Consider the following 27,731-nt stretch of genomic DNA (forward strand, 5'->3'; position numbering starts at 1 on the left):
CTTGTCGTACACCCCAGGATGAACCAGAGAGACAGATTCAGTTGGAACTAATCTGGAATATATGTATCGGAGACAGGTCTGAGTCACAAAACCCAAATCCCAATCTCCCCAGAGCTCAAGGTAGTATCAGGTCCATCTCTACTATGTACACAGCGTGAACATAAACACACATACAGATGTAGCTTTTCATTAACACATTTATATTGCCGAAACACAAAAGACAGCTAGCAGTGCTGCCTGGTGCACGCTAGTAGTCACAACACTTCTTTTTATACTGCATGTTAAGGGAGATAGATTTTTTTTTTTAATATCTTTTCTTCCAAGTGGCAAAATTCGGTAGCTAATGGATCCAAGAGGGTAGTTTTGTTTGCTTTAGACAGTTTCATGACCAATTAAAGATATCTGAAAAAGCTTCAGAGATAAAACAAAAACGGGAGGGAGTAACTGGAACCTTCAACAGTGCTTGACACCTCTTAAGATCTAATCTCCTTCCTAGGTATTTGCAGAACTGCCTTTTCAATGCACCCAAAAGGCACACACAGCAAGAAGGGAAAGGGACTCAAAAATTCGCGCGGGAGTTTCTCTTGAAGCCAACATTGTTAATCGGCATCAATTTTACCAAGGGCATCTCTAAAGTAGTAAAAACACAGATTAACATCCAGGACAGTTCTTATAGCACCATGGTTAGTCCTGCCACAGGTGATGGCAACCTCCCAGAAGTGGTAGGGGGTGCCGACTCCGACCCTCCACGTTACAGTCGAACGCCGTTCTGATGCCAATAGCGAGGCGAAAAGGCAAGGGAGGTCCTGCTACTAAGGAGAGCCCGAATGGCTGGCGGGGTTCCACCTGCCCCGGGCGCCTGCTGCACGCCCGCCGGGCAGACACTAGATGGCAGGCGACGAAAGCGCTCCCGCCTCCTCCGGGGCCAGGTAAAGCCTGACCGCCCGCCCAGCTGCCATCAGCGAACTCTCACGGTGGGCGCTGTGCGGGTCTACGACAAACACTTTCAGGGTGAAAAGCAGTCATGTGCAAGAATCGTTTAATCTGCATGCTACTATTTACATTTCGAACACTATTTACACAGCAGAACTACAATTAGCATCTCTCTCACAGGGGAGAGAAGGCGGCTTTCAGGACAGAGTACACTTGAGAGCAAGCATCTCCACAGCTTCAAACTCTAAGCGGCACAATCAAAATTACGGATTTTGAAGCAAAGAGATCCTACTGCTACTGAAACAGACACACAGAGACAAATCAAACGTTTGCCCATTAGGCTATTAATAAGGAAAAAAAATAAAGATCTCAAACAACAGAAAGGCCTGTGAATATGGAGAGTATTTAGAAAGCAGAGAGGAGCGAGGACCATGATGCCCTTTGGCAGGGCTCAGCAGGGAATTTAGAAATGGCTTTAAGGCCAGGGCTACTGCTGAAGCTACCGGACCTCTCGTTAGCAACGCCACCATCCCATACAAATCACCCAGCAGAGCTGTTTCACACTCCACAGGCCATAAGCCTGACAACAAGTTTCTGAACAACTACTGCACATTAAAGATAATTAGACTGACCCCTGAGCTCACATCTACCCCACCACCACACCAGGCAGGCTAGAAATTGCCAAGAAGTCATACCACCTACCATATCTTATTGCTTTAAAAAATGAGCCCGTGTAGCCAGCAGATGTGCTCTAGTTGTGAAAACTTCAGGTGAGCTGCAAAGTTTTCTGGAAGAAACCTTGCTTGCATTTGGCAGGCTCTGACAATAACAGATTGATTTCCAAGGCCTCCCACAAGCTTTCCAACCTGAACACCTAAGCTGCTAAGTAGCTGCTGATGGGGCATTTCTAGGACATCTTACCTGATCTGTAGACAAAAAATGTGGTATTTAAATGTGCAATATAGACAGCTAATCCAGAACATTCGGTATGCATCCATCAAACAACTGCAAAAATGAGAAAATAAGAGCATCTCTTTGGAACAGGGAAAGGGGGGGGAATCAGCATCTGCAGCAATAAAGACAAGGTCTAGAAAAATAAGTTATTTAGTGGTTTTTATAAGAACAGTCGCTCTGGGACTCAGCAGAAGTGTTGCACATTTGCATGTACACGTGCAAATAGTGAGAACAAGATTTGCTCACCTTAGAGCGTTTACCTTCCTATCAGTCTGGCACTGCCAAGAGCACATCCAGCAGACTGGAACTCAAAGAACAGCATGACAAGACAGAAGGCCAACACAGTACAACTGCAGAAATTCAAGTAGAAGAATGAAATTGTCTTCAGAAGCCCACAGCAGCAACAGCAGTATTCAAGATCAGTGGCAACAAGGAATGTTTCTGTAATGCAGGCTTTTTTTCCTTTTCTCCAAACCAAAGGGCTCAGTCACAATCAAGGCTCTTGGGTAGAAGTGTTACTTCCCCAACCATGCTTCCCTCATTTCTCCCCATACCATTTTGTCTCAGTGCAGCAACATTGGTGCTAATGATCTGTCTGTCCTGCTGCTATCGGGCAAAACAGTGTGTCCCTTTGGGGGGGAAACAAACACCAGTAACTCCTCAAATTGAGGAGTGGCTAAGAAAAACATAACACTGTGGTGAGGTGGAACCAACTTTATTAAGGACAGTGAATTATAATTGCTTCCAAAGGCTTTAAAAAAAAAAAATTTACTCTGAGTCATGGCTGGCCTTTAACAGCAGATACCAAAGGATATGGAGGCTGCCTGATTCAGAGCCAGTCAGTGGGAGTTAACCAGAAGAAGATGAGGTAATGCTCAAGGACAGGAGGACAACCGGACTGCCTGAGGCACCTGTGGAGCACCGGTGTGCCTACCACTAGCCTTCAGAAGGGAAAAAACCACAGGCCGACTAAAGCACAGAAAGGCAAAATGTGCAAGGGTACATATACTCACATGTTTAAGAGTCAAAGGACCAGAAAGGACCTTAATAGGTTGTCAGACCAGCCTTCTATCTGACCCCCAGAACAGGGAAGCTCTGAAAGCAATGCATTCATCTCTTCTACTCCACATATTTCATTTTAGGAAACTCATCTCAGAAAGATGCTAAGCTCTTACAAAGAGGTGCTACACACCCTTTACCACTGTCTGACCAAAGCAGGAGCTGAGAGCTCACAGCTTTCAGGACTGGTTCTGCAGATACTGAGAAGGGTCATACAACAAGCTAAATTTATACAAAGTGCAATAAAACTACCCAAGCCATGGTCAGGTTTGTAAGTTCACTATTATTAGTGAAGAAGAATGAATCAAAAACTCAAATCTGGATGGAGTCTGATCTAATTCTTCTTCCACTATTTGTGCTTTATTCCAAATTCCACTCTCTTTTGTTCAATTCAAAAGAGTCTGTCTTGGCTGATCCCAACATGCGCTTCTATTTTAAAACTTTTATTCCATTGCTTCAAGAAAGCTTTTTGTTGCATTTAGAGCAAAGGGAGACAAATCTCCATAGCAAGGATTCGTTCACTGGAGGTAAGCATTTACTCTTGGTAAAAGCTGTTCTCTCCAACTTCCAATGGAAGGGATATGATCTTTCCATAATCACATGCATTTTCCAATAAATAAGTTTGGATTAGACTGTATTAAAACATATACACAGATTTAAAGCACTGGAGTGTCACAGGTTGTTACTCCACAGCTCATGCAAGTAAAAAGAATTAAAGACAAAAGAAAAAAAAAGAAAGACCAAAGCCTCAGCTAGGAACAGACCAAGAAATTACTGTAAAAGAAGTTTTGCACAAGTATATCAAAGCACTAATATTAGTGAGATCCCTAAATACATTAGGTTACACTAAAATCCAGAGAAAAAGATTTAGCCATATCAGATACACGTTTTGATTTTTTAAGTTAATATATAATTCATTCTTTGAATAATATTATTCACTTGGACCCAACATCCACACTGCTTTCATACATTTATACAGTTATATCCCATCCTTGCCTTAAGAGACTGATGTCCTAAGGTATGGCAGCAACCAAAGGCTCTACAACCCTTGTTTGTCAAATATAAAACTCCTTTCCCTTCATACAAGGGTGAATAAGGAAGAAAGATGTTGATAAAATTAGCCAATTCTCCCTGTGAGCTTGCTGATTCCAACCTCAAAGTACTACAGGGAGATGGTTGGAAGCTTGCGTAAAAAAAAATTTCCCTTGTTTTAAAAACAATTTCTTTTACTGTACAACAGATGCATAGAAAGTTGCTTCCTGCTTGATGGGTTTAGGCCTGTAGCTATGTTTAGCTGTGAAAACAAGAAGATTGTTCCTTTACAGAGTGGTGAGGAGAGAGACCAACTTAGGAATATTTGGCAGCTATTGAAGAGTTCATGATACGAAGAATAAACAGCATATCCACAGACCACAACGATGCAACTCTGTCCCACCGAATACACCAATTTAAAAAAAAGTGTCCACTTGTTACTCAAGATCAAGAATACAGTAGAGATTCACGGCTCAACAGCTTTCAAACTGGTGGTTTAAAAAAAAAATTGTCAGTGAGCAGCAGATTTTAAAATAGCCCACTCTTCTCTCCCCCACCCCAAAGAAACATGAGTTCACTGCAATATCAGGAACTTAGACTTGAGACTACTTGGGAGAGAAGGCTTCCCTGTCACCCATGTCCATACAGCTTGGTGTCGGAGCGACACACTGGAGGTTTCAGAGGGTTTCGGTTGTCCAGTGTCTTGTTGTGGTTACTTCAGCAGTTTTACCAGCTGGCTCTGACAGCCTCAATGTCACTAACCAAATTCTGGGCTAAGCATATCCCAAATATCTGGAAGAAACAACAGTTTATTCATTTGGAGCATCGGACAACTCTTTTCACACAGGCAAACTCCTCAGGTTATACAGAACTTTGATATGAAAAGCAAGCAACAGAAAGTTAGAAATCAAATTAACAGCAAGTGTTGGAATAAGGAAGAATATTGAAAAACTCCTGTAACCTCCTGTAATCCCAGTATTTTTATAGTGCCACTGGGTTCCAGGAAATTGAACAGTTCTAGACTTGCTTCACAAAAGCAATGGTAAAGTTTCTCGCTGCTCATTTAAGCACCATCAGAAACAGTGGGTCTGTACAGGCTTAAAAATCTCTACCTAATCATTATCTGACACAGAGTGTTAGTTTTGACGTTCAGACAGCTAAAAAGAAAAAAATGCATCCCTATAGATAAAAATTAAGTACTCCTTAACACAAAGAAAGTCTCATGCATTTAGCTCCCCTCACTAAAACCTACGGACGTTGTATTTCTAAGTGCAACTGACACCGTGTTTCCAGTTCTCATAGACAGTTTCCCCCTTATATATTCTATTAATCTGTTGTTGTTCTGTGTAACTCATTACAGGGAACGTGATGTTTACCTGCAGTAATGCTATTCCAATGAATATACCGGCAACTATGGTAAGATTGTCCTGCAACCATTTCTCAAATTGAGGGACACAGCCTTTAGTGTAGATAACGATCTGCTGATCAACTTCCTGCCAAGGAGAAGAGGGAGTAAAACAGAAATAATTACATTCAACTACCCCATCAGTAGAACAACCTGCTCTTGCAAGAAGGATTCAGATCCTTAAGATACCACATTAAAAAAAAATGCTTACTGGTTTTTGTCTTGCATCGTAGCCACACTGAGTATTAATAACATCTTCCTAGGAGAGAGAGACAGACAGAAGAGAGGCAATCAGTCAAGTGTCTCCCAAACACCCTCTCTCCCAGCTCCCCAGAGTTGCTCCTGTATGTAATAAGACAATCACCCTAACTTTGGTTACCATATTGCTTTTTAAAAAACCCTTCCTCTTCCATTGAGTGCTATTAATTATTTGCAAAAAAAGCACATGGTCAAAAAATATTTTTAGCTCTCAGGGAAGCAAGCTGGGAAAATCAGCCCTCCACCTGGGTGAACTCCATGTTCCCAATGCAAGTGTTCAGAAGTCAAAATAAAGGGATTAGGGAACATCTATTTTAAGTGAAAGAACCTTCTGCTGAAAAAGTTTTGTCTACACTGAAAAACATGCCAAGACTACCGTTAACATTTTCAGAGTTCAGTCTGTGCAGCGTGAAGAGGTGAGAAGGGGCAGTTCTGTTGCAGAAGCTGCAAGTTCTTACCAAGGATGTCTGTAGAAATATATACAGTACCTAATTCCTGTCCAAAGACTAGGGAGGAGAAGGAAGAGATGGAGTAATGTGTTCTTACTGCCTATTCTTTCTTACAGGAGCTTGATACCAATGGCAAAGGAGGGATCTTTTTTTCCTACTGCCTCTGCTTTAGTACTCCCAAAGCAGAGGTGATACAAAAGGCTATGGTAGACTTCTCCTAGTGAAGAAGTGCTACCCATTGGAAGCTGAAGCTGCATTTACTCTGCATACAGAGTTATTTCAGGGCAGTAAAATGAAGCAACTACTTTTGGTGTCAGCCACAATGGCAGCAAAGTATTAAGTTACTGGATTATATAATAACAGTGAGCAGAAGAAGGAACTACTCAAGGAAGTAAGAAAATCAGCCAATCTTAGCTAGGTGTGCTGAACACCACAATTTAATCAAATTGTGGGACATGAAAAAGGCAGCCAGCAGAGAAACAGATTTTAAAAAGCAGCCATATGGAAAAAGATATCTCCTCCTATCAGTTAAAGCTCTTTTAAGTGTTTCCTCACTTTGCAGGAAGTACATCAACAGGTCACATCCTGTCAGTTGCCCAAGTTGGATTCCCTCAATGAACCTTTAAGATTTAAGCAATTAATATCTTTTAATGAGATGAATGCTTCTGTTCTAGGGTCTAAAATATAACAGCGCCACACACTTCAAGGCTGTAAAAGCAGATAAGATTCCAGAGGGATTTTAAGCATTCTCTTTCGTACTGAATGCCTACTTGCTTTATCATCAGTGTCTTCTGCCTTTAGCCTTGGAATATGTTAACCAAAAAAAAGTGTGAAGAATAAAATGGAAATAAATAAACTTTTCTAGGCCCTGCCTGTAGAGGAATTTGGAACATCTCAACCTGCTAAACTACAGCAAAATGAACTATAGGAGTCCTAAACTATTTGTTGTAAAGGAGACTTATTTTGGCCTACCTTAAACTTAGCACTTCCTGATTCAAGCTAAACTAAAAGTAAGTCCTGTTCAATAAAGTATCCACTATTTTTTTGCATCAGTCCAACACTGCATCCTAATTCCAAAAGGGACAAATTTAGTTTCCCACAGAATAAACCTGTGTTTAGCACTGCAACTGAACCAGTCACAGCTTGGTTACAATTATATCCATTATATGCATGACTTTTAATATTTTTAGAAATATTATTCTTTTTAGTCTTTATTTTAAAGGCAGTTAAGTGTGTTGCTTCCTTACAATGAATGAGACTTATCTTTAAATTTCTGGTTGCTGCATCACCCCCTAAGAAACTGTATCACCATATACACAGAGAGAGAGAGAGAGAGCTATAACTTTAGCATGGATTATGTATTTATAGGATTACCTTGTACTGCTGTCACTGGTTTGGTTTTATAACAACTATATTTTTAAAACTGGGTTGTGATGACCTCTCTGTGTGGGTGGGTGGGCAGATAGGCAAACAGTAGGGGGAATCCTAAGCATAATGCTTGAGCCTAACCTACATTTTGTTTTAATATTTCATTAAAACATTTTCAGCAATGTTTGCGAGAAAGATTCAAACCACTGTGAAGACATGTTCACTGCAGAGGAACCAGAATGCACCTTGTGCAAGTGGCAGTGCCTTAGCAGAAGAGGGGGAGAGCAGCAGTAGTGACTGGATGCCAGGAGCAGCAACTGTGTTGCATTAGCAAGGCAGAAAGCACCTCAGGTGCCTGTCGGCAACTTGCATAACTTTAGTGGGTACTACAGACTCATGCATTCAAGGAACTGTAAGTCACTCCAGGTGGAGAAAAAGCCACAGCTGAGCTACTAGATAATAAAAGCACTCACAGGCTGCTGCTTTTAAACTACATGAAAGTCAAATGTATGCAGTGTTAGCCACGTAACAGTTTCCATGCACACACCCATCCCTATTCTAAGCCTTTCACTGTCAGTGAACTGCTTCCCTACACTTCACCCTTCATTCTTGATCATGTCTGTACTAGCAATGCATGGCTCCAACATTTTCTGCTTGATGATCCAGAACTATAACTATTTAAAAAGACATAAAAATTTACCAAAAAGCTGTTCCCTCAAACAATTTCTGACCTGTCAAGTCTGATCTCAGGTGACTGTAGGACAAACAGTAATTTTAAAGGGAATAAAAGAGCATGTAAAGATGTCCATACCCAACTCAAGTTTCTAATGCAAACATATGTCAGTTTTTCAGGACACAGACTGTCATTCATTACGGTAGCTAGCACAAACTGGGTCAAACTAGCTGCAGCCCCTGGACACTGCATTAAATAATGAGTAATACCTTCTTTAGAGTGTCTGATCTTAGAGTTGCTGTTCTTTAAGGCAGCCAATGAAATATCCTGATGATATTCAATTGAAAGCTCATATCCTTCAACTCATTAAGGCCTTCTGCTTTTTATACTTGCTAAAATTAATATGTATGTTCAGCCACGCCCATAGTTCTCATTCTAATGAAAAGCAGCAAACAGCATACAATGAAGACTTAAGCTAGCTCAGGTTTTTTGCTGACTGCAGAAAAGTTAGTGGTTAAGCTGAGCTGCAAGTACAAAAAGAATACAGGTTGGTGAGAAGGTAATGATAATGTATGACTTCGGGGGCGGGGGGGTGTGGAATATCTTAGAGTGATTTAAAATTGGAAGGGCAAACCCATCCTACCCTCTTGACTGTCACTTACGGCAGGGTCTTTCGTGCAGCAAGAGAACGGCACACCACAGCGCTCTCGACTTGCATTGGAATCTGTGCAGTTGAAGTAAATATTAAGGTTCCAGTCATCAGCTCCAAAAGCCCCACAGCACTGCCACTAGAACAAAGAAAGGAGAACTTCCTGACTTTCAGAACAAATCTCAGCATTAGTAACATGCATCATCATGGCCAGTTTCCCTCCAGCTTTCAAAACAAAATCTGAGATACCCTCTGGTTTCATTGAAGCTGGCTTGGTTTTGTTTTTTAAAAAGACCACCATTCCAAACCTGTAAGCTGTTCTAAAATTATCATGTGATGAAAGTTATGTTCATACCCTGCAAAGCTGCTCTCTGGAGAGAAACCCATGGAGTGAGCTGATAAGCCTACACAACACCACAGAGTTGCATAGGCCTACAAGCTATGGCCCCAGGGATAGTAGAGCCAGTATGATATTCCATCCAGTCTAATATGCCCTAGGTTCTCAACAAAACTAATCAGCTCCAAGGGCTACACTGGTATAGCTACTCCATTTGCCAGTTTGGGGGAATCTTTGCCTGACTGTACATCAGACAGTATGAACACATTGTTTCCTGAGCATCACACATTGCTCAAATAACCTCTTCACTGAAGGCAGGCAGAATCCTTCAAAAAGTAAATATGCCAAATGGCAGGCTTAGTCTCTGGCAATACATGCTGAACATACAAAGAATGGACTGGAGATCAGTGGAGCCCTGATGGTGTACAGCATTTAAGAGGCTAACCCAATGAACCCATCTATATCAACTTTAAAGAAAAAAAAAGTAATTTAAAAAAACCCAAGCAAACCACATTTTTAAAAGCATTGGAATGGCAATTCTCTTTCTAGATGTAGCACAGTTTCCTCTGCAATACCAGAACATGTTGTCTTCAAGCATTATCTCTACTAGCTGAAAAAGTAGCTTGCTCTCCAGACTCATACTGTCCCTGACTTACCTGCTGAGATTGCTAATCCAGTTAGGAGAGCAAGTTTTATGTAGCATCTGCAAAACTGGATGGTAGCCTCTTGGTTACATACAAGTGGACCACTCCTTTCAGACTGCGGTGACCCCTGACCTTCTCCCAACTCAACAAGACACAAACCAGTGCAAGGATCCACATCCTGTTACTTACTTGTCATTTTTTCCCCCCCAAGGCATAAAGAAGCAAATCAAATGCTGAATGAAATTATTTTAATTCCAGAATGTACAAAAATTGGTAAATATTATTTCGACCAACACTTAACCATGTTAGCTACACAGGGCCAAATTCAAAGAGGAGTTCATCAACACAGGCCAGAATTGAGTACTAGAGTAAGAAGGTACTGGCAAAATAACTTGTATGCAAAAGTCAGTGTAAGACTCCTTTACACACACTGATAAATTACAGAGCTTAACCCACACAAGCATGTGCATCTCTGCCTTCACCCTTCCCTCCTAAGTGCAGATGTACATTGTTTAGAGATTTCCTATGAGAACTTCATGAGTTGCCCACTTCATTAGCCTAATTGCATTAAGTCTACTTAAAAAGAAATTACATTGTAGTTCCACTCAGACCAGCTAAACATCTCTGCCACTCTGCAGCATGGTGTAGCACCTCTAATGTTGCTAAAACTACACCAAAATTCATCTCAGAACAAAATTAAGCTTAGAAAAGGATTTTTTTTTTTAAACAGATGTGATAGCTTCTACAATAAAATATTTTAAAGATTCCCCCCCCAAGAACCCTAAAATATCTTCAAACACATATAGAAAATGCTCCAAAAAACTGAACATAAGACACTGATGATTAATTTGTAGATTTGACACGCTATCTCTAAGTCTTCAAGAATAAGTCACCCTAACTCTCCACCTTGTTTTGCTCAGTGATACATCAACGAATAAGCCATTTTTTAGAGGTGCTGTGTGTTTGTAGAAGTTCTGTAAAGAGAAATATACTTATATATATATATTCAAAAGTATTATATGCTACAATATTTCTGTTGTTCCTTGAAGAAACCAAACAGATGGGAGGTAAAAAATACAGTAGGTATTTCTTTAAAGTCAGCTTTACAAAAAAATAAACAGTGCCCAACTTACATATTCCTGTGTGAAGTCTATGAGGTTTTGCAAATCAATGTCATCTCGGTATGCTCTGATATTGTTGTTTATAAAGAAATACAGCTGGTCCTTTATCCAGTCTTTGAAAACAAATGCTAGAACACCAGCAGTGAGCTCCAAGAAGAAAATAATTCCCAGAAACACAGAAAACTATGAAGAAAAAGAAAAAGGTTAGAATTATTTTGTTTTATGACCAAAAACTTATTTTTCAAGGCTCATAATTATGTCCATTGTTAGGGCTTTATCTGTTTCAGTGTAAGTTCAAGCTATTCCAGCACAAAGGAAATTTTAAATTAAAAATACACCATTTTTAATTAGGGCTGTAGTACAGGAATCTTAAATCTATTCTAACAAATAATAAAATGCCAACAAATCCAAACTTTGGACATTTCACTGGGATTTTCAGAGAGGTCCAAGAGAATTCACTGTAAATTTCAATAGAGATGGCTACTCACCACCTGCAGAGCCCTCTGAAAACTCATCTTAAATTTCTATGTAGGCACTTATATTTTCAAAGGCATAAACAACCAATAATGCCAGTGAAATGCTAAGTGACTTTTTCATTGGTAAAGCTTTGCCTAAGCAGACAAAGCAAAAATTGGTAACAGCAGAAATTAATTAATGATTAAGTCAGAGCAGAATGTCTATGAAATGACTCACATCCACACTAAAACCAAATGAGGCTGGTATGATTAATGCAAATGCAATGGATGCCAAAGGCATTAGTAATGATCTGCCACTTTCTCTAAGCATCTCCACTGAGTCTACCCTGTTTTAAAACACACAGGGGTCCTCATATACTGGAAGTCCATCCCTTTTGCAATTGCGCCTTTGAGTTTCATTTTAATATGCTCTCTGTGTTTGTTCAGATGCATTTTTAATTTCTCCTGCAGCTGCTGTATAGGAAGCTATTTCTGGTACAGCAGATGGGTTAATTTTAGGCAAGCTAAGAGAAGCAAGGAAGAGGAGAAGTGTTACAATAGCTCCCCCCCTCTTTTCTCTCTCTCTTTTTTTTTTTTTAAGACAAGAGCAAGCTAGAACTAACCCAAGCTGCTTTATAAATGCCACAAGAACTGCAACTCTCAACTGCCTCCTCCCCTTACACAACATGTCTGTGGGAGCCAAATATGTCGCTTGAAGACAGTTGTTTCACTAGAAGCCTTTTCATGTATATATTAACAGTTAATGGTTATGAAGACACAACTACTACCCAGGCTGTGCCCACCTCTGGAAGTTGGAGTGGTGGAGGAAAGAATCTTGAATTTTTCTTACAAATCTTAAAATTTATCTAATATGGAATATAATACTGTTATCCTCATCTTCAAAGCTCACAGGAGGAAGGCTTTCAAAAAACAGAACCAGGCTACTTAGCTAAAGGAGTTTTAAATACTGAGGAATGTTTGTATATCAGCAGCTCCTTCCCCAACTAACAGTCCAGCCCAGCGTTCAAGATGACAACTTCTATTTTCTTTACCTATCCTGCGCACGTTCTCCTCCCTTTCTCCCTCTCAGGCCCCAGGACTGACAGTAAGCAATGAAGCCTTTTCAAATTAGCTAAACAGTACAGAACTGAGGATATCAGCAAGCAACCCCTCATAACAGTCCTATCTCCTCTGTACCATGAGGGGCACTTGCACAGCAGAAATCACACAGGTCACATTTAGTAGTGTATCTACATTCCCTGTATTTCATAGGCAGCTTGTCATGGATTCAAAGTTCAACATGCAGATTCTTAGCAGAAATTTCTCCCTTTTCATGACAGGAAAGCAAAATGTTAGGCTATATCCATATGAAAAACAGTAGTTCCATGTTCCGATTCTTACTGCCAGTAGTTTTGAACCCTAAAAAAAACCAGCCAGCAAGCACCAGAGACTGAAGAGCTGTAAAGTGTTAATAGTAAGCAAAAGCAATTCACAGAACAATACTCTCACATCAGGTAATATCTTCTGCTCCCCCAAAGACGTTTTTAAATCTTTACGCAGTTAAGCAGGAACAGAGAACATGACTTAGGCTACGTAACTGATGGATACCACAGTTGCAAAGGCTACTTACAAATTTGAGAAGAAAGGTATTTTCTCGCAAAGCTCCAATGCATCCTGCAAATCCCAAAATGAACATAACTCCTCCTACCACTAGGAAGAGCCAAACTGGATCAAAGCCTCCCAGGTCGGTGATGGAGGAGATATTGGACAGCACTCCCTGGGAAAGAAATAATGCCAAGGGATAACAAGTGTGTTCAGTTTTCAGTTGTACAAGTTCTGCTTGCATTTTTCTTTTTAAAAAAGTAGAAGACTACAGCAAATAGATGTTCTGCAGTACAGCAAGAAAATACAATTAAGAAAATCTTTGCATTCAAAAAGATATTAAAAGGGCAATTATGCACAACATTTCTGAATCAACATGTGGAACGAACAACAAAATGTGCTTCTAGTCCTCTGTGAGAAACTCACAGGGCATTTCACTGCTTCTATAACTATGAGAATTCATCTGCCAGAAAGTCAGAATAGATATTTGAACAAAACTTAACTCAATCATATTACCCATGCTGAGATGCATTTTAGGTATCATATACATTGTTTATGTAAGCACACAGTTACACATCTTGTGATAGAAAAAGCAGTCAATAGCAAGAACAGCTCCTTGAATTTAGCATTTATGCTCAGTATTTACAACAATTGACAGAAATTACAAGTGAGCTCCTAGGTCGCAGCATCTTGCAACAACGAATTTTACACCAAATTTTGACAAACTAGGTACCTGGCCAACCCAACTTCAGGCATCTACAGTACCAAAAACTCATTACATAAATAAAGTACAGCTATTGACTAATCAGTTAGCAGGAAAAAAATTGAAAATAATGTTAAGTCTCTTAGTAGGACATAAGGCAGTTTAAGAACTTGTCTTGGGAGATAGTTTGCACTAACTTAGGTTAGAGCTATCATATGGTAAACCACATATGTTGTGTTTTAGATATGACAGTCAGCACAGTCTGCTTGTAATGCCATTGTCCCCTTAGAAGCAGAGCTTGGGTTGTGAAGCCAGTAATCCCAAGAACTATTTTATTTTTTTGAACTCATTTTAACCAGAGTTTGGCTGATGTTGAACAGATGGGTCATATCAAGAAGCAAGTACAAAGCCTTCCTTATCCCAGTGAGCTTGCACAAGAACAGTTACAGTTTCCTAAAGCCTTTTGGCAGCAAAAAAGCTGAAGTATCACTACTTCTTCATTCACCTCCCAGTGCTGTAGGTCAATGCAAAGCACACTGCTGTAGCAGACATTTCACCATATCTTTCCTCAAAGAAGCCTGAACCCAGGCTGAGTGCTTTGGACTACTGCTTTCCCTACTAACTCCTGAATGAAGCTGTGGCTTGAAAAGCAACAATATAGACCTTTAACTCTACAGCTCCTTATATGCAGAATTATTAAGTTCTTCATCCTTTTCCTTTTCCCTGTTCATATCCCCTTTGCGTCTTTGAAATTGTCCCCAAAAAGCAATAATTTTGAAGGAAGTTATCATAACCTTATTTCCAAAAGTTGTTAGTAACATTGTTAACAGATGACTGCTCACAACTGTGGCTTTAGACATGTGGGTTTTTATTTGTTTGTTTGTTTGTAAATATACTCAGTTTGGACCACTTGGAACATATAAATAGTCATGTAACGAATACCTTTAATACAGTACTCCACCTAGTCTGCAACCACTTCCATAGTTTCCCAAGCAAAACTGACATTGAGCAAGTAGTAAATGAAGGCAGTACTCGAAGCTTTTTAAGTCTGCAGACAATGATTGACTGGATAAAATACACACATTAATTTCTCCAATGCACATAGCAAGGAGCCTTGGAAAAGGCCAGCATGCTAAAAGCGAAAGAAAAACCTGACTACAACCCAATCCTAAAGTATGAACAATAAACCAACAGCATGAATGACATTCTCAAAGTGGATTCCTCTCCCTCCTACTACAGAAGGCTATTGCCAGACAGAGAGATGAAAAGGAAAAAAAAAATATTAAAAAACACACAACACATTCATCACTTTTCTCCTACCTTACATGTAGTGCTAGTCTTATTGTCATTCATTAAAAAGACAAAAATAGACGTTAGGCATGATATAACACAACGCTGCTCAGAGACAGTATTGCTCTCAAAGCAGAGTAGTTGGCACATCCCTTTTTCTAACTAGTGATGAGATGGTACAAGCCAGGCTGAAATGAACACTTATCTGTCATTAACACTTAAATCAACGTGTGCAAAAGTTTTCCACTGCTTTTGCTTCATTACATTTGTCATAGAGAAGAAATCAATGACATAACTTTCTGGCTAAGAATGACACACAAAATAAACAGTATAATCCAATAACACACAAACCTTTGAAAAAGTCATGGCCTAGGCCATACACAAGTCAGGAAACATGAGCTCTGCCCCAAGGGACAAAGACTGCTAAAATGACTTCTTCACAAAGTTTTTAAGTCCTTTTTATGTTTCCCCTCTGTGCCTATATAGTTACCATAAGAAATTCTGCCTTAAAGCAAAAAATACTACTCATTTCTTTTAACATTAGCTGATTTTGGAATTAATGGACTGTAGTATAGTAGAGTGAGAAAACAGTAACTGGAGAAAGGATGTTGCCTTTGTATTTTAATTATTTTACTTCCAAAAAAATCCAAGAAGGATGAACAGTCATTTAAGTCTCTCTTTATAAGACACTTTGTTGGTCTTAAAAAAAAAAAAGAAAAAAAGAAAACAATAACAACAAAAAAATCACAGCAAATTACTACATTTAATCAAGTTCCTTCTAGATGAAAGTAATAAAATTCAAATGAAAGAAGAAATCCAAGTGAAATTCAGCTCACATTTGTGGACAGTGCTCTTAGAGAAGCTAGTCATAATATAAAGAATTATTAGTGAGAAGAAATACACCACTTTGCATTTTGTCACACTCCCGTTGAAGTCGATGACAATAAAATTTAGTGAACCAGTTGTATATTTCCTTTTTGATCATGTCCTTTCCCACCTTACTTGATTTGCTAGCACTGTCAGGCTCTTAAAACCCTGGCATATCACATACTGCTCCTCAGGGCAGCTACAATCTGACACTTACTGAAATAGAACACAAGCTTTATCTGCCATTGTTTGCTGTCCTTGGAAGGCCCCTTTATGTGCATCTTTTGCTAGTCCACATATGGCAATCATAAGCCTAGCTTGGATAAACCCCAAATAATACATCCTGACAGCGCAAAGCACATACTGCCTAATTCTCATTTGTACTCTGTGTGCTCTCTGCATATGAATCCCAAGATATCAATATTCTGGAGAGACGTCTCAGGATATACAATCTTCAGAGAGGCTTTGGCAATAAAACAATAGCTAGCAGCAGGAATGACAAACACAGACATGCTCTGTGGTTACAGCTAGAGATGCATAGAGGTAGTCTGAGAGAAGATAGCTGCTTACTGCTGAAATACGGTTTTCCAGTCTTGTTTTTTTTCTGGACACTTACAAATAAGCTCTCTGAAGAAACAGCGGTGCAATACTTTAAAGAAAAGTATATTTTGCTTCAAGCAGCAGGGCAATGATCATGTAATATTATCTCACTTTATATTGTTAAGAAGAACTAAACATACAGTCCTATAGGCACATACATCTCCTATCTACCACAAGTTTCTATAATGCCTACTATCACAGGATTCAGTATTTTTTGGCTGTAACTGCTACTTCTGTGGAAAGTTTGGCAGAGATGTACAAACGCATGGTAGTGACCAATTCTGTCTTCATCCCATCTTTAGCTAAAAGCAAAAGGGAATGTTTCCAGAGGTGCTTGAGCAGAGGATCAGGAATCTCATATTCTAACACTGCATCCTCCAGTGACACGCTCTGAATCCTCAGGCTGACCAGTCAGTCACAGAATATACAGTGACTGTTTGTTGAGTGATCTCTTGCATCAACCTAAACAAGCCAGACCTAAACAAACCTCCTGTATATCCTTTAAAGTCAGGCTTTCTACAAATACAAAGTATTTTTCTCAGCAACACTACTGCAACAGTCCACTCCATGCTTCAGTTCACACCAGGGAACAGTCTTAGAGCACACAGACTAAATTACTTACAAAGGAAGATGTGCCCCTGGAACATAATATGTGCTCCAGCCACTAGCAGGCATTCAGTCCATGAGATCACACTAGAACCAGGCTGAAAACTCAAACTTTCAAAACCTGCAGAGTGTGCAAGTTGGGTCTTCAACACCATTTCTTCTCTTATTGGTCCACGCTACCTGCATTTAGCAGACATATCCTTTGCGCACTGAACCCAGAAAGTTACTTTAATTTCCCCAGAATGTATGGATGCCAACGCAGACATCTTGGTTGGAGCAATGCCCCAGTGTTGGCACACCTACATAATCTGTTTGTGTTCCTGGTTCCTAATGAGGCCAAACAGAAGGGAGTCACAAGTGCATTAACAAACTAGCGAGATTCCAGACCGTCTGTGGCTGTAGTTAGTGTAGAGAATCCACTGCCACCTTCAGGTCTCAGAAATGTTCCCAGAAGTTTGCTAGACTGTTGCTTCTCTCTGGAACAGCTGATTGCACAGGCACAGTAGTGTACTGCAGGGCAAGAGAGAATGGTTCCAAGTGAAAACACTCTAGGTAGCAGCAATTTTGAAAAGCTGACCAAGTAATGAAAATTCAAGGCATCTTGAGTCAGAGACAACTCAGGAGAATCATCATCCTATGGAACAAAGAGGTGATACACTGTGAAAGTATATGGGATTTGGCCCACCAGAGTGCATGTAAAAGAACAGGGCTCAACACAACAGACTCCATGACATACAACATCCCAGAGGGTCATTAAAAAGTAAAAAGAAGAAACCAACACCAGCAGCATGGGAGAAATCAGCTATTTCTTTTCCATTTCCTCTACAATGGGAAAAAAACCTTCCCTGCTGCAGAATCCCATTACGGGGGGGACGACGACAAATGGTCAGAAAAAGATTCGGCAATACAAGATCTTCTGAAACATTTCTTCTTTGCAAACAGAGGATTAGCCTTTCCACAAGCTTGTCTGCAGGACTTAAAATCACTGGCAAAAAACAGGAACACGTGGGAATGATGGGAAATAAAAGTATTTCCAAATGCATGATTTTAAAATGGAAAAATGTCTCTCTACTTTGTTAGTCACAAAATTCATACAGTTTCTCCATGCTGTGCATCTGAATGACCATGGGAAACAGAACAATAGTCATTGAAACATGCCAAATTAATTCCACTCCAGAATTTTGTCTCTGCAAGCAAGAAACTAGGTGGGGGATGTTTACAAATCTTATTTCCTTGATTTTTCTTGGTTTTGTATCTCCCAGAGCAAACAGCAATAGCAGCAGAACTTTATTTTTCAAGTGTCTAGTGAAGGAGAAGAACTAGTCTAGCTTTCTTGTCATGACAAAGCAGAGTTCAATAGGTGAATAACCAGCATAAATACATGCAAGATACAGACTTTGACATTTTTCAGGGTTAATGGTTACAAGGTGTTGGAACACTAGTAAAATTATTTAAGAAGCTTTTTAGATAATGCATCTTTATGTACTGAAATTTAAATTAAATGTAATAGCAAATACTAGTATCTCTCTCCTCCCCAGCCCTGTAAAATCCACACACAGAGTCCTAGCTTAGAAGCAAGATGCAGGCTTTGGGTATCCTTCAGCCCATAAGGACCCACAGGCTATGTGCACAGTTTCCTTGCTGGCAATTGTTTTTAAAAGAACTGTGTGATAGACATGTATGCACAACAATTATGGAGTAACTAGTGTATCACTCCCTCTTGATGTCTGCCACTCACGGGGACAATAAAAGAAGTGAGATTTTTTTCCTGAAAACAACTGTAGTTTTCATTTCAGGGCAAGGAGAGACAGACTTGGTCTGACAAATTGTGACTTTTTTTATGTAGGGAGTTTAGCCTGTCCCAGAACACCAAAGCAGGCCTAAATCACCTTATATCAACATGTAGTAGTCTAGCTTAAAACTTGAGATCCAGATTTAGAGCTCCTGCTCAATAAGAATACTATGCTGGCACACAGAGGAACCATACTGGTACCCCAAACTGCACTCAACTTGACATCTGAGATGGAGTGTCTTCTAGTTATGCTGATTTAACAAGAAAAGCCTAGCAACCAAACTTATGCACATAATCAACCTCTTCCACTTCTCCCTCTTCATTTCAGTCAACCTTACACATGAACTAAGTCTAATTAACAAATTTTGCAATGATCTGCAGATTTTTTTTTCCCCCACTTTAGTATTTCTACCTTTGCTAGCTCCTACTTAAAGTATACCCCAAAACCACAGTGCTTTCCTAAAAACTCCCTCTCCATGGCCAGTCTTGTAAGGTCTCAGAAGACATAACAGCAATTCATCACTTAGTCTCACTGCTCTTGAATATAAATCTCCTGCAGGTAGTGAGAGAACCAGGAAGCTTATTTTCACAAGTATCTACTGGTATCACACCATGAACACTCCCAGTGAGCCTTAAGACCACGTTATCTAATATATACAAGCAAGGAGGGAAATAGGCATTTTTTACAAGTCTAGGTTATTTTTTAAAAAGTCACAGAAGAAATTACTTGAAGTGATTTAAAAAGCCAGTGAAATACAAACATTTTTCCCCTGCTGCTGGGCAAAGATAGTATAAGTTGCTTGGCCTTAGTATAGACTTTTTAGTACAGACTCTTTATACATTAACAATGTTCATGTCACTGCTGGGGGGAGGTGGGAGGGTGGAAATCAGCTGCCATGGCTGAACTTTTTTATGGTACAAGCCCAAGTCTAGCATGCCTGAAAACACTGAGAGATTGTGAGCTATATAGTGCATCCATGTATAGATACCTTTATTCATCTTCTGAGTTTATTGCCCCCACCCCACCCCCCCAGCTCTCTTTCAGTTTCATGACTCAGAATGCTAATTGCCCAGTTTTTGTTTAGGGTTGGCTGACTGGCTGTCAAGCCAATTCTATTGCCTATTTGACAAATGAGCTCTTTCGCCTCCCTGCAACGGCTGTAAGGAAGGTCATGAGACTCTATAGTGTGCTTTTTTTCTTCTTTATAACAAAGTTTAAAGGGGACAATTCAAGCCAGCTTAGCAAAAAAGAGAAACTAGCCACCAAACCCACAAATCTACCCCAAACTGTTTTTATCTGGCAGCAAACGGGACTCCTGTAAAACATGGATTATTTCTTTACATCCTGCATTTTTAATGTGGCCTGGCACACTATCTTTGTATCTCAAAATATTCTGTGAAGCAGCAAAAGTATGTAGAAGTTGATGGCTGGGTTATAAAACAACACAGCTGGATATAAAGCCACACAATTCAAGATAGAAGTAAATCAAAATCCTCCCCACCACCAAATCAGTTTACAGTAGAGGAGTCCTTCTGAAGACCCAATCCTGCAAAAAAACCTTACAAATTTATGTTTACACATTAAAAAATAGCAGCACCAAGCTCAACTTTGATAAAAGACTTAGTTCAGTGGGACAGCAGCTGTCTTCACAGAATGGTTGAGGTTGGAAGGGATTTCTGGAGGTCATCTGGTCACCTAGACTTGTCTGCCTAGGACCATACTCAAAAGCAGTCTGGATATCTCCAGAGAGGGAGACTCCACATCATCTCTGGGCAAACTGTGCCAGTGCTCAGTCACCCTCACAGTATAAAAAAAAATAAAATAAAATGTTTCCTTATCATAGAATGATAGAATCATTTAGGTTGGAAAAGACCTTTAGGATCATCGAGTCCAACTGTCAACCCAACACGACCATGCCCACTAAACCATGTCCTGAAGTGCCTTGTCTACATGTTTTCTGAACACCTCCAGGGATGGTGACACCACCACCTCCCTGGGCAGCCTGTTCCAATGCCTGACAACCCTTTCGGTAAAGAAATTTTTTCTAACATGCAATCTAAATCTCCCCTGACACAACTTGAGGCCTTTTCCTCTCATCCTAAAGGACGAGGATGTTCAGAGGGAACTTCCTGCGTTTCAGTTTGTGCCCATTGCCTCTGTCACTGGGCACTACTGAAAAGAAGCCTGGCTCCATCCTCTTTGCGCTCTCCCTTCAAGTATTTATATACATTAAGATTCCCCCAAGCCTGCTCTTCTCCAAGCTGAACAGTTCTAGCTCTCTCAGCCCTTCCTTGTAGGAGAGATGCTCCAGTCCCTTAATCATCTAGGCAGCCCTTTGCTGGACTCTGCAGTACATCAGTGTCTCTCTTGCACTGGAGAGCCCAGAACTGGCCCAGGTGTGGCCTCACCAGTGCTGAGTAGAGGGGAAGAATCCCACCCCTCAGCCTGCTGGCAACACTCCTAATACAGCCCAGGACACCATTAACCTTCTTTCTTGCAAGGACACAGTGCTGGCTCATGTTCAACTTGGTTTACACCAGGACCCCCAAGTCCTTCTCTGCAAAGCTGCTTTGCTGTCTTATAGCATACCATTACAACAGCCCATAATGCCCAAGGGATATCCAGGCTAGCCTTAGGCAAGGAGCAGTCTAGCTAGAGCAGTGCTTTTCAGTTAAGTTACAGATCTCTCAAGTCTTCAGCTTCACCTACTTGGCTTTCACCTCACTCCCCAGCTGCAGCAAGAATTCTGGGATGTAACTGATCTGCCCCCCACCAAGTTGCATAGAGCCTATGAGTATCTGGAACTTGATCTTGCTGACTGCAGCTTCTGGCCATTGCCTGTCCTCTAGAGAGCCAAGTGAAAGAAATGTCTCAAATTGGCTTGACACAAGTCCATTTTTCCATAATTCTTGCTACAAAAATCAAGTCTGTGCTCAAGAGCTCTGCCGTTCAGCTATATCTATACTATATTTTGGTTGATACAGCCCTGAACTGAAACAGTCTACACTAAGCACCGCAGGACACAACAGTTAGAGAAGCTGCGGAGAGATGCTCGCTTTCAAGGGAAGACCTGTGCTTTAAAACAATAAACAGTATTTTAATTATTAATTTTTATAGAAAAACCTACTACATATACAGCCTGAGCTAATGCATATTAAACTGGTCTAAGTGGTTTTATTTGCTTGTCTTAAAAACAACATGGCATTTTCTCCCAGTTTCAGGATCTGATTAAAAATGGTTTAAGATGACTTGTAACAGATGTCCAAATCTCAAGTAAAAACATGAGCCTTTGCTTCTGGCTATTTGCAATTACGAATTGAATACATTTTTCCTAGGAAGTGGTGGGGGGAACCTGTCCGATATAGAAAATATGTAAAACCTAACAAACCATTATTCTGCCAGAACACCCTCTAGCTGTAGGACTGGCATATTTTAGACTTCAAACACTAGACTATAGATCTTTTCCCTTTACCTGCTCATTCATTCTAAAGAGGAATCATTTGTGTTACCTACTGAAATGATACAAAAATCTTAAAATCTCTTCTAGAAAGCAACTCCAAAATAAAGTTTTTCTCTGGGGCTTAGACAGGGGTATAAGCTCTTTGAGTGTGCTTAAAGTATTAAATAAAACATGTTTTTACATCTGCTGAATGAAATAAATCACAGCACCTCTTTCCAAGCCTATTCAAACCATCCAACATGAGTATCATATGGTATGTAAATATACATACATATGGGTGTATACAGTGTGAGTTAATTAATATCCCATTACTATTTGTAATTATCTACATCCAAGGCACATGCATAGAGCAATTAGAATCTAAGTTAACAACTCACTTCTGAACCAGCAAAATTTGTCCCGAATTTTTAAGCAGCAAAACTCCAGTGCTTCCAATGTGTTATTTGCTCTGCTGCAAGCGCCAGGTTTTATGCCTTAAGTGAACATTAATTTGTAACTTAATCAGTGTTTTTCATTAAAAGAAGAGAAAAACATTATGTAACTGAATATCATAGCACCATTGTTATCAGCCAGGTTTTATTCTTTTCAATCTTTTAAACAAAGAAGAAAAGGAAACTCTGGCTTTAATTTTAGCTGTTACCTATTCGCAAGCCAAGCTCTTCATGCAGTAACCCAACACATACTGACTTGCTTTGTATATTATGTCTTGATATTTTATCTTCTTCCCAAATTCTGCAGCAAGCAAACTAAAAATTAGGCTCCGTTTCACAAATGTTTTCTCTTTCCCCGTCCTCAATTCTTCTCATTTCCAAGTTGATTTTACAGTCTTGCAACAGAGAGTGTTCTAGTGGATGGTTTTATTTCCACAAGAAAAAACAACAGTTATACTGCCTCAGGTTTGGCTTGGTTTTCAGGGCTCGTTTTGCTCAGTAGAGTGCTCTAGTACCTGAGCTGCAGTTTGAGCGTGCACGGATTGAAATGGTTATTTTATGTGCAAGTGTCAGCCACGATTTCTTGCCAAAGCATTCTTGGGAAAGATACCAAGGACCTTCCTGTAGGTGAGCCAAGCCAAGGTTTTATTTGACAGAGAAGCTTGATTTTGTTTCAGTAGAAACTGTGTGTGGACACATAAAATGTGCAGCATATTACTATTCCAATACTTCATCAGAAAAAGAGAGAGAAAGAGGAAAAATATGGAGTTTGGTGCTGTATTCAACTTACCTTTTCATTCCATGCCCACAATCCAATCCCAAGAAATGCTATGCCAAGGAACTAAAGGAGAAAAAATAAAAATGTATCAGAGCAGGAACTATAAATCTGTGGATTTTTTTTTTTTTAAACACACATCTTGAGTCATCCTCTCTGTTGGATAATCAATGTTATCAGGACTGTGGGGGCTTACTGAGAGTTTTAAAGTATGTATGTAGTTGTTTATTTTACAACTCAACCATTGTAACTGGAAGAATTTAAAACTTGCACAGCTCATTCAGGGATGTTCCACATAGGAACAGTAGATGCAATAAATGTCACTTTCTCAGCATCAAGCAAGTAAGGTTCTTTTAGAATTTGTCAGACTCAAAGCAAACTCCACAGCCAAGTACCACATTATTTTTTACTGTTGTATTACCACCACCTGCACAAAACAACTGTCCTCACAGCTCTCTCCCAGTGAGAGAAAGTGATTAAAAGAAAGTCCTAAATATACATGTACTATCAGTTTTAGCAATGTTGTCCACAAAAACACAGAAAGCTGTTTATATAGAATATAACCCCTGATTTCTGGGGAAAAAATAAAAATAATACTGGCCTAAAAAGAGTAAGAATTTTTAAAGACCCTGAAGCCAACGTTTTATAACCTTTCTGATACTGAATGTTTCTGTATTTCATAAAGGAAGTTACAGTCCCTTTCTCCTCCAAGGGACTCAAAAACACCAAACTCAAAAGACACTGTCTTTCCCCCATGATGGAAAAGGGAACAGCACCTATGATTTTGTTAAATCCCTGTATTCTCTCTTTCACTGAATAGAGTGCATCATCTCCCTCCAAACACTACAGGGTTTCTATACAAAACCCACACTAAGGATCAGTGAAACAAGCAGAACAGGTAGAATAAGCAATCTATCTCCCAACATCACCACTGCATATTTGGCATGATACAGTACCAGTCATGCAGGACGTTTAAAAAACATATAGTAGGTGTCCAAGCACATCTCTAAATGTCCATGCGTCCAACTTTCATCTCTGGTTTTTAAAACCTGAGTGCTGGCTAAAAAGAAAACTATATTCACTCTAGTTTCGGGGCATGTAATAGAATGTTGCTCAAACATCAAACTCTGGTTTTCTTTGTGGTTTCCCCACACTGCAGTGTACAGATTTATTTTGGCACATAGTGCGCTTTCTCTTAAGATTTGTGGAAACAGTTAAGTATCCTAATGATTTTTCTTTTGCAGGAAAAAACAGGAAAAAAGTGTTTTTCTGTTGAGAAGTGGGAGGAGGCAGGAATATCAGCTTAAAAGGATTTCCCAGAAGTGATTTCAACAGCTTCAAAACAAGATTCCTTCTTCCTTATACGCACTTCTTCAAGTGGCAATTTTAGCTTTATACTACAAGAATATCTGTAAAGTATAACTCAGTATCAAGTGGAATATGCTCACTGCAATACCCTGAAGTTCCCTAACACCCCTCGCATCTCTGTGACGTTCTCTTCCAAGTGTGTTTTGCCAGCTGACTAAGGGACCATGCATACTACACCCAGCCAGCTCACCCAGAAGCCCATCTATGCTAACTGGGAATAAAACTCTCCTGTTTGTCTTGAAGAGTCATGACTGTAAATATAAACAATACTACAAGCCAGTATTCTTCAAACAGAACTGTTGCAGGCTTGGCTGTATTTTAATACAAGATAAATGGAAATTTTTCCTAGGTGGAAAAACAGAACTGCTGGTCCAAAGAGTCTGTTATTTCAGCAGCCTTAATTGCCTACAAAGTAAATGAGATGGATTTGAGAATGTCAGTACAGCCTCCTGTGATACAACATGTGAGCCAAAAAAGGTCGTCTTACCTGTATCGAGACCGCTATTTTTCTATGGTTATAAAGCTTGCCAGAAGAGTGTGTGTAATCCTCCTGACTGCAGTGATTATTTGAAACTTGAGATAAAGCTGTACAAGTTTCCAAATCACTTTCAGACAAATGCAGTTAAGTTCTTTTTTGCAGTAACAGGCTCCTTTCCTTCTTTCTTACACAGCCAAAGGCACCAAGGTAGAAGGAACAGGAGTGAGAGGAAAAAAGCTTTATCATTATAAAAGTCCGTAAGCTGCATTTGGAAGTGGCACATTGTTATTTGTAGAGAGGTACAAAACAGTACGTTTTGCAAATAGCTTAATATGGTTTTGAACAGAATATGCATGGAAAACTAGAATGAAAGAATTTGATCAGTGCATACAAATGTAACTTAACAGCCATACACATCAACTGCAAGTCTGGCTCAGATCCACTAGCTTTAAATTTAATCCAGTCAAGTATCCTGTTCCTTCATCAGAAGTTGAGGCTTAAGGGTAAGATTACCTCATGGGTTCCAAAAGGTGAATTATAGTTGACTATACAGGTCTCAAACCAGGCCAAGCTCATCTCAATTTACGGATTGGATAATAAGACTGTACTATACTAAGCTGAAGTACCTAAAAAACTGAGATTGTCAAGCTTCTGGCAAGCCTGTCAAGAAAAACCAGGAAAATGAGTTCTCAGAGTTTAAGAGGACCAAAGAATTACATGCTGCTCAGTCCTCTCCATATCCCCAAAAAGGAAATCTCTGTCCAGTTGCCTTTTAAGCAGCTGATTAAACAGGAAAAACAGACAAGATCCATTAGGAGAAAAAGGTTCAGGATAGAATCACAAACTTTATCACAGAATGCTGTGGAAATCAAAAGCTTAATGGCATTTAGAAAAATCCATAGCTATTGAAAAGTGATTTTGATAAAGCTTCTGGCTCAGGAAGTTTTTACACTGTTTCTTATTGGGAGATTATAATGAGGAAAAGATCACTGTACGCATGCTTTGTTGCTTAAATACCTCTTGCCTAGGACAAACTCTACTTGCATTACTTGAGATAAAATACTGTACTAGGCAGACCACTGACCTAACCCCCTACAATCATGCCCTAGGAAGGCCCACTCTTGCACAAACACAGCCTGCTTTAGGGATGAAGCACACAGGAACGCTCTCAGTAATCCCCACTGGCAGAAGACAGATGTTCATGAGGAGACTTACACCTCTCACCAGGATTAACTTTGGATTTTTTTGACAATTATGAAATAAACTCCTGCACGGCCTAAAAAAAAGTTGAAAGTGCTTAGCAAAAATCCCTCTGAATTTTTGCTGGTAGAACCAGAACTAAAACAGGACACATATTCTGCTTATCTTGCAGCCCCTTCTGCAGATGTCTCCAAGACAGTCCTGTTCTGCTTGCTTGTAACCAGAAAGAATATCTCTTCACATCTGAAGCACGTGGGGGGATGGTGAGATGGCATACACATCATCTCAGTTAAGTCTGGAAAATTTCATTTACATCCATTAAATTATTCCAATGAGTAATAAAAAGGTGGAAGTTTGCCTCATTATCTACAAAACACTAGAGAGAAAAACAGTCTCAATTCTCCACAGACATCTAGTAAAACCATCTAGCCCGACTATAAATGGTCACCAGATCTGGGGCAGAGCTTATAAAATCTTGATACTTTTCTTTTTTAAACAATAATTTGCAGGAGACTATTAAAACATTCCTCTGGAGTATTAGGGTCTTACAAAAAAACTTGCGTAGTAGTACTTTCTCAGCCATAAGTTTTCTATTCACAAACATCAAATGTGTTTAAATTTCTCTTCTGTAAAGATTATATGTATTTAAGAGTAGAATGTGTAGCAGTACTTGTACTGTTGCCCTACTTGTAAAGTTCACATGCAGCTTTCAGAAGTGGATTGATCAGTAAGTGCTTCAAGCTGCACATATCTTATTCCCAGTCTCACCTGAATGGAGGAAAATGCTTCTTTGTTGCTAGGGATACAGCATCATACAGCACAGCATTTCATTTAAAGGGTGCTGGGATAAATGCTAATGCAAATACTAGAAAAAGTTTGAGAGGAGCTTAATTGTAGAGTGATCAGACATTACTTTGCATACTTAATTTTTCATCTCAGCTGACATTCTTAAATAACCTGGCACCAGTTTTCAACCAAAAGTACGACAGCCGCAGGCCAAGCAGTAAAACGTTGGTTAACGTGCCACGTGCATAAACCAGTGTATGTTCATGTGTGGATACATGAAAGACTTGTACGAGAAGGAACTATAGGGCAGGCATCTAATTTCACCTTCACCGCAACAATATAAACATGCTAGCAGAAGCATGTCAAAATTGTCTGGGTTCAGAACCAGAGCTTCCTCTCTAAAGTTTTGGTTTGGTCGGGTTTTGCGGGGGGGGG

The 27,731-nt window shown here is 39.8% G+C and overlaps 1 protein-coding gene across 1 annotated transcript in view; it reads right to left on the reverse strand.

Annotated features, from left to right (window-relative positions):
- Nucleotides 1-301: 301 nt before the first annotated feature.
- TSPAN5 (tetraspanin 5) overlaps nt 302-27,731 on the reverse strand; it is an 85,982-nt gene continuing 58,552 nt past the window's right edge. Inside the window, exons 2-8 of the mRNA XM_010586172.1 lie at nt 23,480-23,530; nt 12,968-13,114; nt 10,895-11,065; nt 8,794-8,919; nt 5,595-5,642; nt 5,355-5,471; nt 302-4,770 (exon numbers count right to left, since the gene is read on the reverse strand). Of these exons, the coding sequence (XP_010584474.1) occupies nt 4,705-4,770; nt 5,355-5,471; nt 5,595-5,642; nt 8,794-8,919; nt 10,895-11,065; nt 12,968-13,114; nt 23,480-23,530 (726 nt within the window). The 3' untranslated portion in view covers nt 302-4,704. The remainder of the gene's footprint in view (nt 4,771-5,354; nt 5,472-5,594; nt 5,643-8,793; nt 8,920-10,894; nt 11,066-12,967; nt 13,115-23,479; nt 23,531-27,731) is intronic.

This window comes from Haliaeetus leucocephalus, unplaced genomic scaffold, assembly GCF_000737465.1.
Source record: "Haliaeetus leucocephalus isolate CR32 unplaced genomic scaffold, Haliaeetus_leucocephalus-4.0 Scaffold140, whole genome shotgun sequence".
Taxonomy (NCBI): Eukaryota; Metazoa; Chordata; class Aves; order Accipitriformes; family Accipitridae; genus Haliaeetus; species Haliaeetus leucocephalus.